Source organism: Engystomops pustulosus, chromosome 1 (assembly GCF_040894005.1).
Source record: "Engystomops pustulosus chromosome 1, aEngPut4.maternal, whole genome shotgun sequence".
Lineage (NCBI taxonomy): Eukaryota > Metazoa > Chordata > Amphibia > Anura > Leptodactylidae > Engystomops > Engystomops pustulosus.
The window spans coordinates 266,528,564-266,541,117 of NC_092411.1; the positions used below are offsets into that span (position 1 = coordinate 266,528,564).

General features: G+C 44.0%; 1 protein-coding gene across 1 annotated transcript; it reads right to left on the reverse strand.

The window, feature by feature from the left end:
• Nucleotides 1-1,320: 1,320 nt before the first annotated feature.
• On the reverse strand, nucleotides 1,321-10,624 carry TMEM128 (transmembrane protein 128). The gene is made up of 5 exons (XM_072126082.1): nucleotides 10,478-10,624; nucleotides 8,824-8,959; nucleotides 4,563-4,724; nucleotides 4,383-4,492; nucleotides 1,321-3,059 (listed from the first exon to the last, which is right to left on the reverse strand). The coding sequence occupies exons 1-4, from the start codon at nucleotides 10,575-10,577 to the stop codon at nucleotides 4,393-4,395; spliced, it is 498 nt and encodes a 165-aa protein (XP_071982183.1). The 5' UTR covers nucleotides 10,578-10,624; the 3' UTR covers nucleotides 1,321-3,059; nucleotides 4,383-4,392.
• Between the last annotated feature and the right edge of the window lie 1,930 nt (nucleotides 10,625-12,554).

Below are 12,554 nucleotides of genomic sequence, written 5' to 3' on the forward strand. Positions count from 1 at the left end.
ATTATGCTGCACATTGTACACTATAATATGTATATAAAGGTGCATTCCCACAAATGTACGACTGTATAAATGTGTGAGTATACAAATATGTATATTTTCTGAGGGGGTAGGGGGCCCCAATCAGAAGTTTGCTATGGGGCCCTGTCGCTGTGAGTCACGAGCCTGAATGTTATGTGCCTGCATAATCTGATACAACACACACCAAGCACTGACTGAGGTAGAGGGAATACATCCAGGGGGCATCCAAGCCTTGAAAAAGTGACAATTCTTGGCAAAAGAGCAGAAATTGCAATTTTTACCCCCCAAATCGGACCCCTCGTTTTCATGATCTGTGGTGGTCTCATCACTGAGACTCCCACATATCAGCAAGTTAGGCCCTATCCCATGGAAACCCCCTTTAAGCTTCCATTATAAATAGTGGAACCTACACACAGCTGTGTGGAGATGAAGCTGTCACGGCTTCCCCTCTCCTATTCATAGACCTTCTGTCTGCTTGTTAGCAAGACAAAGTTCAGCAGAGATTTCAAAGTGAGAAGCAAAATACAATGTATAGAGTGAACATCCTAACATCAAAACGAGTGTGTGGCATGGACCCACTATCTTGGCCAGCGATGACACAGACCAATTCTGAGTATGAATCAAAAAACTGGATGTCTGAATGTGATCCTACAGGTTGTCCCAAGCATAATAGTTATCAACCTATACACTGGATAGGGGATCTGATTTTCCAACGGCTGTGACCCCCACCGATCACGAAAGTTCCTATATTCAATAATGGAGAGGCAGAAATTGCTGAGCACAGCGCTCACATATCTTCAGCGCTCTCATAGACAGCCATTGGAAGTGCAGTAGAGACCGGAGGGCTGTGCTCAGCAATACTGACTACCCCATAGTATTAAATCACACGGCAAGACGAATACTTGACCCTTCTTAATTATTGAGAACAGGACCTTGATGTCTATGACCCGCAGACGTCCCTTTAAATGAGACCACGATCAGATTGGTAAAGGACGGAGGATACCAATCAAAAAAGTTGCAAAGCCACTTCAATACCCCTTGGTGTATGAGTAGTACATGTGACATTTTATAGTTTTTGTGACTTTATTTTAGTTGTAAATAGAGCAGAAGAACATTGCTGACAAATTTATTAAAGGGCCAAAGTTATTAAATCTGATCGTCCCAATGAGCCACCTAATAATAAATGTGCCCTAGTATCTGCATAATAGAAAACGTGTCAAGTATGTAAAGGTGTACGGGCTTGTGCCTCTCTGACCGCTCTGAAGACAAGACATTATAGAGGTAAAACACAAACTACAACAGTTTCAAAACCAAATCTTTATTGAAATAAAGAACAATAATGTATGAAATATACTGACTTCATGTATTATTATACCCGTTTTTATTATTAATCCATCACTGGAAGACATAAATTTATTAAATTCATTTACAAAACAAACAAAAAAACTGTTTTTCAAGGTACTTAATCCGGATCATACTTAGGGAAATTGAAAAGAATAAGGAGAAAGAATGAGAGACATTTGTGCAAATTTTGTATCATATCCCATCTAGGAAACTCCTTCCCTACAGGACTCCACTGGTGAGATGGTGCTGAAGGGAAACCCCTTTGGTCAAAGAGGAATGGACAGTAATGGCTGCGGTTTAGCCTCAGTGGATTATCTGCAGTGCTTTGCAGCATAGTAGATGAGATTCATACAAATCCTGTCCAAAAACTGCAACACAGAAATCCCACAGCGGGAAGTAACTGGTGTAAGTTGTGATATATGTTGACTGTGTGTGACTCACCGAAGAGAATTCCTGAAGGAAGAGGATGCATTATGCATTGTGTGTTGTGTGTTTTATGTTATTTTCTTCTTTGTTTACACTGTGGCACCTTAATTTCCCTTTGGCGGATCAATAAAGTTTTATTGAATTAAACAAGGGAGTTCAAAGAGACTTTGGCGCTGTGTAACTCACTGAAGAGAATTCCTGAGGGAGGGGAGATGCATTATGCATTGGAGTTTTAGATTATTTTCTTGTTTGTTTACGCTGTGGTACCGTAATTTCCCTTTGGGGATTAATAAAGTTTTATTGAATTGAATGAGCAGAGTAGCGCTAGGAAGTGGATGTCGGCAGCCATTCTTAGAGTCTATCCAAAGCGCAAAATGAGCGCTAGAAAATGAGAGCATTTACCTTCTACTAGCCACATGCTTACTTGATATATTACACTAGGACAGCGCTCTTTTGTCTTTTTCTTGTCTTTCTGCATCTGACCACATATTTGGAGCGCAACAGCACTCCAGTAGTGGTCTCCAGGTTTTACCTTCAATTGAATTGAATGAGGAAGTTGTGAGAGACGCTGGCTGAAGAGAAATCCACTTCTTTGCCCTCCCTCCTTCAGGAATTCTCTTCGGCGAGTCCCACACAGCTAACACAGTCAACCTCTCTCTCTCAACTCCCTCATTCCTGTGGGTAGGGGTTATGAGGGGTCCTGACTCGGCTTAAGAGAACACACATCCCTTGTGACTCCGAGTCTCCAGGCAAGGTTCTAGAAACATTTTAGCTAGATATGAGCTACAATTGCGCAGTATAAAGACTGTTCCATTAGGTTCAATGTAGAAAAACTGAGAACAGGTTCCCTTTAAAAAATGAAAAAAGGTTGAAGGAGCGTGAATAATTTCTCCACCCGCTGTGTGTGCATATATTTTCTGGTTGCCCAAATAAAAATTATTCTATAGATTTCTTAGCTGGAGGAGAGGGATATTAGGTCACTGGTATATAGTAGAGATTATGTATGCATGGATAGAGTATAGAGAATATATTAGAGAATCTGCTATTATTATCACATGGATGGCAGGTATCAGCAGAATAATGGTCATTATAAAGAAAACCAGCAGTTTGTATTCTGCCATTTACAGCAATATATTATTTCATTATTTACAAGGTGGTACATTTTAATAACAGTAGTAAGACATACAAGAGGCAAAGGAAGAACCTTCTCCGGACTGTGGCTGCCTGCAGCTCCTCAATATCATCCTCATGCGGTTCAGCTGCTATAGACTCTAGTGGAAAAACAAGGATATGTGTTATCAGAGTAAGAGTAATGTAATGAGAGACATTCATTGGGGAGCATATATTAGGCCTTGTACCCCAGATGTCTGGCATAACAAGCATGAAATACTCACAGTTCCTTGTGCATGGCACCGGCCCACTACATTTACCATAGGCTGCGGCAGGATTCATTTGGGGATATGATTGTCAACCGCTTAACACAAACATTGAAACGGACCCGTAAGTTGTCTGCTCCCATGCACTGATGGGATGGGAGTCCCTGCATCATACAGAAATATGATGCAAGGACTCCCTGTTTGCCGGGCCAGTTTTGTAACAACTCTTACAGTACCAGCACTGCAGTTTGGCCGGCAGACAGGGAGTCTGTGCATCATATTTATGATACAAGGACTTCCATCCTGTGCAGTGTGATAGGGTGTGGGATCTTACCAACATACAGGTCCGTTTCCACAGATTCAACAGGTTTGTGTGCAGCTGCCCTAAATGGTAAAATATATTCAAAAAGACGGAGACTACTAATATTATTCCCAGGACTCATGTCTTACATACTGCCTGGTACATAAAGGAAGAAGTTACCCTTTATTCCCTGTATACAATGTACAAACTTCTATGCACTGATATGTATACTGCCGATTATCAGAGTTTTCATATACAGGCAGTTTCCGAGTTACGTACAAGATAGGTTCTGTAGGTTCGTTCTAGAGTTGAATTTGTATGTAAGTCGGAACTGTATATTTTATCATTGTAACCTCAGCCAAAATTTTTTTGGTCTTGATGACTATTGGAATTTAAAAATGTTGGATTGTCATTAGAACCAGGAGTAACAATAAAGCTTCATTACAGACTCCTGTGATAACTGTTACAGCTGATTATTGTAGCCCAGGGCTAAAGTACAGTAAATTACCAACATCCAGAGGTCCGTTTGTAACTAGGGGTCGTCTGTAAGTTGGGGACCGGCTGTACTAGGTACAGGAATGGATGGGAATGAATACATTTTTCTATAAGAACTCATCAGGCATTGCACAAAAGCCGTGGGCTCCTCTCAGCCCAACCTGACGTCACTGCTGCATCTTTGGCAGTGTATTCTATATTCAAAGTAAAAAATATAAAAAATAAAATAAAGCCCATTACGTACCAGTGAGTTTGGTTCTAAAAACTTGCCCTCTGCGCTTTTGGTATTTTCCAGACCGAACTTAGAACTGGACTGACCGGACATGCTGAGTTCAGTTCAGAGATTCTACGTTTGGTCCAGCATCGGATCGAGTTTATCAAACCAAATTGACTGGTGGGCAGAGGGGTTTGCGGCATCTTACCTCTATGTCCTCAACCGAACAGCGACACCAGCATCACGAATCCCATGAACTGGACAAACAATATCCCTGGAGTAAAGAATGCCCACACTGACCATAAGGAAACATTGAAGCTGTAGAGAAGAAGCAAAATCCGTTACTGCAGGACCTGGTTATATCATCATCTAAAGAAGATTTACTCACCAGACTGTGGCTACAAGGAAGGTGACAATGGCGATGGGCACAAGCCCTGGATACTTGGCGTCGTAATCACAGATGCCGCAGTGCCACTCCAGATAAACGATACAGAACAGGGCTATGGACAGAGTGACCACCAGTGACAGGGAACCGACCAGGAGCCAGACGCTGCAAGGACAAGAAAACCGGTCATTACACGGTCACACGTTCCCCCAAATGGTACAACATAAACACAAAGAAGCCATTTTACAAGAACTTGTACACCGTTTTCTGGCATCCTAACCCTGATATTGTCACAGGAAATGGTAGTATTACCCCCCTTACCAAGTTGGCTTTGGAGAGGCATGAAGGGGGCCTGTGTGGGGTGTTCCTGCCCTCTGCCTGTGCAATAGATATAGCCGATGCAGGTTATAGCACAGTTATACACCGGGAAAGACCAAGTGCAGATTACCATCGGATAGATCAGGAGGCCGGAGTCTACTGATATACCGTATATACTTGAGTATAAGCCGACCTAAGTATAAGCCGTGACCCCTAATTTAAACACAAAAAACTGGGAAAACCTATTGACTCCAGTATAAGCCTAGTATATAGCATGCCAACTCCTGCCCCCAGTATATAGCCTGCAGCCCCTGCTCCCCAGTATATAGCCAGAAGCCCCTTGCTCCCAGTATATAGACAACCAGCCCTTTGCCCCGCAGTATACAGCTGCAGCCCCTGCACCCCCCAGTATATAGCCTGCATCAGCTTCCCCCCAGCTTATAGCCTGCAGCCCTTGCCCCCCCCCCCCCCCCAGCTTATAGCCTGCAGCCCCCCGCCCCCCACAGCTTATACAGTCACCGGCCACTTTATTAGGTACACCATGCTAGTAACGGGTTGAACCCCCTTTTGCCTTCAGAACTTCCTCAATTCTTCGTGGCATAGATACAACAAGGTGCTGGAAGCTCCTCAGAGATTTTGGTCCATATTGACATGATGGCATCACACAGTTGCCACAGATTTGTCGGCTGCACATCCATGATGCGAATCTCCCGTTCCACCACATCCCAAAGATGCTCTATTGGATTGAGATCTGGTGACTGTGGAGGCCATTTGAGTCCAGTGACCTCATTGTCATGTTCAAGAAACCAGTCTGAGATGATTCCAGCTTTATGACATGGCGCATTATCCTGCTGAAAGTAGCCATCAGATGTTACAGGGTACATTGTGGTCATAAAGGGATGGACATGGTCAGCAACAATACTCAGGTAGGCTGTGGCATTGCAACGATGCTCAATTGGTACCAAGGGGCCCAAAGAGTGCCAAGAAAATATTCCCCACACCATTACACCACCACCACCAGCCTGAGCCGCTGATACAAGGCAGGATGGATCCATGCTTTCATGTTGTTGACGCCAAATTCTGACCCTACCATCCGAATGTCGCAGCAGAAATCGAGACTCATCAGACCAAGCAACGTTTTTCCAATCTTCTATTGTCCAATTTCGATGAGCTTGTGCAAATTGTAGCCTCAGTTTCCTGTTCTTAGCTGAAAGGAGTGGCACCCGGTGTGGTCTTCTGCTGCTGTAGCCCATCTGCCTCAAAGTTCGACGTACGGTGCGTTCAGAGATGCTCTTCTGCCTACCTTGGTTGTAACGGGTGGCGATTTGAGTCACTGTTGCCTTTCTATCAGCTCGAACCAGTCTGCCCATTCTCCTCTGACCTCTGGCATCAACAAGGCATTTCCGCCCACAGAACTGCAGCTCACTGGATGTTTTTTCTTTTTCGGACCATTCTCTGTAAACCCTAGAGATGGTTGTGTGTGAAAATCCCAGTAGATCAGCAGTTTCTGAAATACTCAGACCAGCCCTTCTGGCACCAACAACCATGCCACGTTCAAAGGCCACAAATCACCTTTCTTCCCCATACTGATGCTCGGTTTGAACTGCAGGAGGTTGTCTTGACCATGTCTACATGCCTAAATGCACTGAGTTACCGCCATGTGATTGGCTGATTAGAAATTAAGTGTTAACGAGCAGTTGGACAGGTGTACCTAATAAAGTGGCCGGTGAGTGTAGCTTGCAGCCCCTGCCCCCCCCCCCCCAGCTTATAGCCTGCAGCCCCTGCCCCCTGCCCCCAGCTTATAGCCTGCAGCCCCTGCCCCCCCCCCCAGCTTACAGCCTGCAGCCCCTACCCCCCCAGCTTATAGCCTGCACCCCCTACCACCCCCAGCTTGTAGCCTGCAGCCCCTGCCCATCCCACCAGCTTATAGCCTGCAGCCCCTGCCCCCCCCCCCCCAGCTTATAGCCTGCAGCCCCTGCAAAACTCGGCTTATACTCGAGTATATATACAGTTTCTGTCATGTGGAGGGGAGCAGAGTATGATAAATCCCCCTTGTAATTGTCTTTTTTTTTTAGCCTTTTACCCCCTCTGTGTGTAATTATTAGTTCTCTTTAGGTTGGATGGTGGAGACCTAGCTTTTTGTTTCTCACTAATCATCCAAAAAATTAAATGTAATAATATTTCATGGATAAGTTATATATATCCCAAATTTGTCACTAAAAGCTTAATGGGAACCTGTCCCCAGGGACCTCATTTTCACTAATGACAGGTGGCAGAAGCCCATCCCACCTGCAGTGCAAATATTATCTTTCTGCCTTCTCTAAGCATTTGCATTACAATAGAATCGTGTGGTATAACTTACCTTGCACCCTGACAGAATCCTCTATGTTGTCCCAGGGGTTGGCTTTGATACAGGAGCACTGAGAGCTGAGGAGTCCGCAGAACAGACAAGTCACATGTTTTTTGAAAAGCATCCACACCAAAGCCCAACCCCTGGGACTACACAGAGGATTCTATCAGGCTGCAAGGTAAGTTATAACACACAATTATATTGTAATGCAAATGCATAGAAAAGGCAGAAAGGCGAATTTACAATGCACCTGTAATGGTCTTCTACAACCTGTCTTTCGTGAAAATGAGGTCCCAGGTGACAGGTTCCTTTTAATGAAGATATACCATTAAAATCCATCATGATAAACTTCTTATATTTGTTATCCATGGCGTCCTTTCTTCTAACATCAACTTTTAAAGTTATGAATAAGATGACCACAGCCATGGTGCCTGGGTCTATGAGGGTCACTGGTTTATTATGATGGATTTTGATGGTATAACCTTTTACCTGCCACCCAAAAAACATGAAAAAAAACATTGAGCCTCTTCCTCTAAGTCTGGAAGCAATGGATTATGGTGGAATGGGAACTGCTGGAATAAAGAACGCCCACCATAGAGGTAAGGATATAGTTTCTTTCTATTTTTCCAAAAATGGAAACCCCCTTGAATTTCCAGCACTTCTCCAATGCATTCCCCCATACTCTGGAGCTCTTGACAAGAAACGAGCAGACTTGATGGTTCAGCCATGTGACTCTGACATATTGCTGGATTGGCGGCCGAATAGCCAATAGGGCAAATTGACGCCCATAGCAATAGCAATGATTGGCCAGGGGGAGGCCAAAATGGAACGGTAGTTCCTCTCAACTCTACTCTCTAATTAAACAGATCAGACTGTCCCCACCTTCCAAAGGTAACACGAAAACTGTACAAGACACAATAACCCCACTGCTCCATCACCTGGTGCATACCTCCCCTATATAGACTGTGCTCGGAGGGACAGTCCTCCATAAAGGGATATTCTTGTCTGGGCACTCACGTTCAGTTTCATTAATCTGCCATATATAAACATTTCTTCAATTAGATGTCAATAAAAAAAAATTACCTGTGTGAAGATAATTTCTCATAAATGTAATCATATGGTCCCCTAGAAACAAGACTTTGTCCCTGGATACGACCACCTCTGCTGGAGGGATTGCGCAAAGAAACTAAAAGTTTTTGTAAATGAAATGTCCAGGAGTTACTGTATGTCCCACAGCCGTCCTGTGGTAATGATTGCTGAATCCTGGTGGTCAGGCAGGACTCAATAGCGCATGTCTGGCCACTGCAGCCAAAATGTGAGGTGGTCGTATCCGAGGAAAGTATCTCGCTTCTAAGGGACAGAATGACTACATTTATGAGAAATTATCTTCACACAGGAACATTTTTTTTTAATAACATCCAATGAAGAAATTTTTCCATATGGCAAATGAATTCAATAAAATGTAAATGCACAGATGGGAATACCCCTTTAATAATGTTTATGTATACAGTGGTAGAGCACAGTTTGTGCCTCTATGTGTTACGAGGCCTCGCACGTATCATACAGCAGTGTAGGTGTATCTGTAGGATCGCATACCAGCCCTCCTGGAGATGTAACTGGAGAACCTGAAAGAAGTCAACGTAGTAAGTCACCAACAGGGCAGCGAGGATCCAGAAGACTGAGTGGGCGTTCAGCCTGGGGAGAGGCTTCTCCTTCTTCTTCTTCTCATCATCTATCAATCATGGAGACACAGAAATGTCACACGTCTTCTATAGCAAAATGTACAGAACAACTAAAAATGTCATGTATTTATTTCTACTGCAGAGTCTTCAGCTGCTCTCATGACCCTCTATAGACTTGCATGGTAGGTGCAGCCAAGAGTGCATGTGTTCCCTACAGGGAGAGGGGAATACACCCCTAAAAGACACCTCTACCTGCACTCATCTACGAGGAAAACATGGGATCATGCCTACCCCAACCTTCATCAGTCAAGTTAGCTTTGCTCTATGGTGCCTTAAAGGGTTATTACTGATCAATATCAGACTGCCAGGTCCATCAGCCAGCACCGCTGCTCCACATCAGCCTTGGAGTCACTTTGAAGTCTTCCAAGCACAGTGCTGTATATAGTATAGTGACTGCAGCTCAGCCTCATCTACTTGCTTGTGAAGAAGTGTGATGTCACAGGACTCACCAGAGATCCGCAAATGCTTTATACAGCAGGCTGGGAGGTGTTTTCTGTGTGTTGACCCTCCACCTTTCAATACAGCAGAAATGCGAAATATTGATTTGCATTCCCGGATTGTAGCTGGAATTATAGTACTGGTGTATGAGATGTCAGAGCAGAACCATTCCCCTCTGCTGTATGTAAGAGCTATAGCAGGATTTTGGTTTCCTATTACAGCAGGACCCTCTCCCAGTGTTCCAAGTCCAGCTACAATCCTGGAATATAAATGCAATTTTCACAGTCCTGTTGCTATTTACAACATACACAGATCTCCAAGGACTATACCTAACGCCGTCTGCAGATTTGTATGGGCAGAACTGACGTCAGACTCGCTTTAGAGAGTAACTGTCAGGTATTTTGGGATCACCAACACCCTCAGCTCCCCTCTGCCTGTCCCCGCAATATGGTGAAATCTGGATGGATAGCAACCTGAGGGTCTACATTAGCGTCACTGTGTATGCTGTGGCTAATGGGCGACTGCACAGGGAAACCAGGTGCTGCCCTCCGCTCCATTTGGCGACGGCGGATGAACCGGAGGCTCGTGAGGACCCAGGACTACTTGCCACAAAGATTTCCCACATGTCGCCAACAGGCGCAGATGAGCCGAATATGTTGCTGACCCCAAACTTGAGCTGTATAGAGACATACTGCCAGTTTAGAAGTGCCAAACAGGCTGACAGGTTCTCTTTAATGCTCCATCAGATTTTGAGACCGGCCACTGCGGATAATACCTAGGTGCCATCATCATTGTTACAGGTGTGAACAGCAAATCATTCTGAAGCCCCGCCCACTTTTCCTGATACATCTGGGTCCTATCAGGCAGCACAGGGCTCCACAAACATGGCGCCTTCTCTGGGTTCCATGTTTTTGTAGCTTATATGTTGCTCTACGTTACTGTACAGTCTGATGTAACTACTGCATTACTAGCCGAGAAACTACAAGTCCCAGCATGCCTCGGGTGAGCTAAACGACACAGAGCGGAAGTAACCAGCGCTGTGACTAGTGCTGCCCCCTGGAGGTACACACCGCTATCTGCCCCTCCGGCCTCCCTCAGTAAGTCCTCCGCCTGCTGCTGGAACCGCTGCCTCAGCCCCTGCAAGTCTCTGTCTTCCAACAGCGCCGCCATCTTGGCACGTCACCTGACCGGAAGTGACGACGTGGCGGCCCAACCGTAACCCTGGTGACTGTCCGCTGCTGCGCCTGCGCACTATAGAGGTTGGGGGAGGCTTTTCTATACACTGCAGCTGTGTGCTAGAATGTTCTTCATGGCAGTCTCCTCCATATACACATATTGCACTTACATTATCAGTTGCAGCTTTTGGAAGCTAATGAAGCCCTTTTCAAATTTATTTTAATCTTTTATTGGAAATAATAACAAAGGAAATAACATAGTGTTTACATTGGATGTCAACTGGTGTCAGGCGGGTCACGCAGGACCCAAAGGAAAAGTGGCAAGAACATAGTAAAATAACTGGGTCAACAGAACCAAAAGTGAAAGTCCACAGATGTTGTTCCCTCTCAAACTACTCACTTAACTTTCTTACATACCCTACCCCTCATTAATAGGGTTTGCCCCAGTGAAAGAAACTCCCCTAGTAATGTTTACACAATAAAGATCATAATTTTAACCCCTTACTTTACAATTTTAGTCAATTTTATTGTTGTTTTAGCTCCTATCACTCCAGTGATGGTCAGCTTAAGAGTCCAGAGTGTGGGCGGCACTAGGTGAGCAGACAATTCATGATTCCTCTAGTGCAGTGATGGCAAACCTTTTAGACACCAAGTGCCCAAACTACAACCAATACCCACAAATTTTTTCGCAAAGTGCCAATGCGACAATTTAAGCAGTTACTGCTCTGCTCTGTCACATGTTTAAATTGTATGGGCACCTGTGGATACCAATACAGTAGAAAGAAGGAGAAGACATTTGGATTATCATTGTAGTCTCCTTCTAGGGTGCTGGGCTGCCTGGGACTGCAAGAGGCCTTGAGTCCAGTCTGGCAAACTCTGCACTGGGGTGATGGCGCGGGTGCCCATAGAGAGGGCTCTGAGTGCCACCTCTGGCACCCATGCTGTGTGCTGACAATGTGCTTAGATTATCAGGCTACAGGGTTTATCTACACTTGTATTTAGTTTCTGAACATGTTACTAGTATCTGACAGAAGAAAGAGAGAGATGAAACAGATCAGAATAATGAGATGGATGCTATGCACAAATCACATGGATAATCTGTTTAAAATCAGGAGCAGGTGGTATATAACCCCCCAAAAACTTGCAAAGGGTAATCAAGATTCCAGCGAGTACTGCTGGAGGGGATGTACGGCCATAGCATCAACCTTACATATGTGGTGGACCTGTGATCGAGTGGTGCATATATGGAACTATACTTTTGATCTTATTTCAATAATAAGGAATACCTATACCCCACCTTGCCCCGCCATTGCTCTACTGGACATATACATGAGGGGGTTCTCTGAGAACGAGAAATGGCTAACAAGTAGACTATGTGCGGTGGTGAGAATGATTATTGCAAAGCAATGGAAATCTGTTAGCCATGTTAATATAGATTCAATAATAGAGAGTATGAATGAATGCCATCGCTACGAAATGTATATGTGGGAACAAGGTATAATAAGAAGTAAACATTTTAAAGATAACTGGCGTCCGTGGCTAAGTTTAAATATATGAACCTAAATATGCCCCTCCAATTTTAATTTTAGTTTAGTTCATTAGATCACATATACCCTATAAATTTAGGAACTGAGATGCCTTCTTCGGTCCTGTTGTAGCAATCCGACTCCTGTTAGTACATTAGTGTATTAGGACAGTAGAATAATATATCTATTCTCTCTCTCTTTTCCATTCTTTCTTTTCTTTCTTATCTATTTACTTACTTTTTTTTTTTTCTCTCTCTTTTTTTTTTTTGGTTAAACATGTGCCATATTTAAGTATTGGGAGAAGTACAGTGAAGGGAGGATTTCTCCTCCTCAAATATATCTGCTGACATTTTCATGTTTAGGAAATAATGTCGATCTCATCTTTATATTGTAATAACTAGCAAATTACTGCAAGATTCGTTGGTTTGTTGTTTGAATTAATCTAT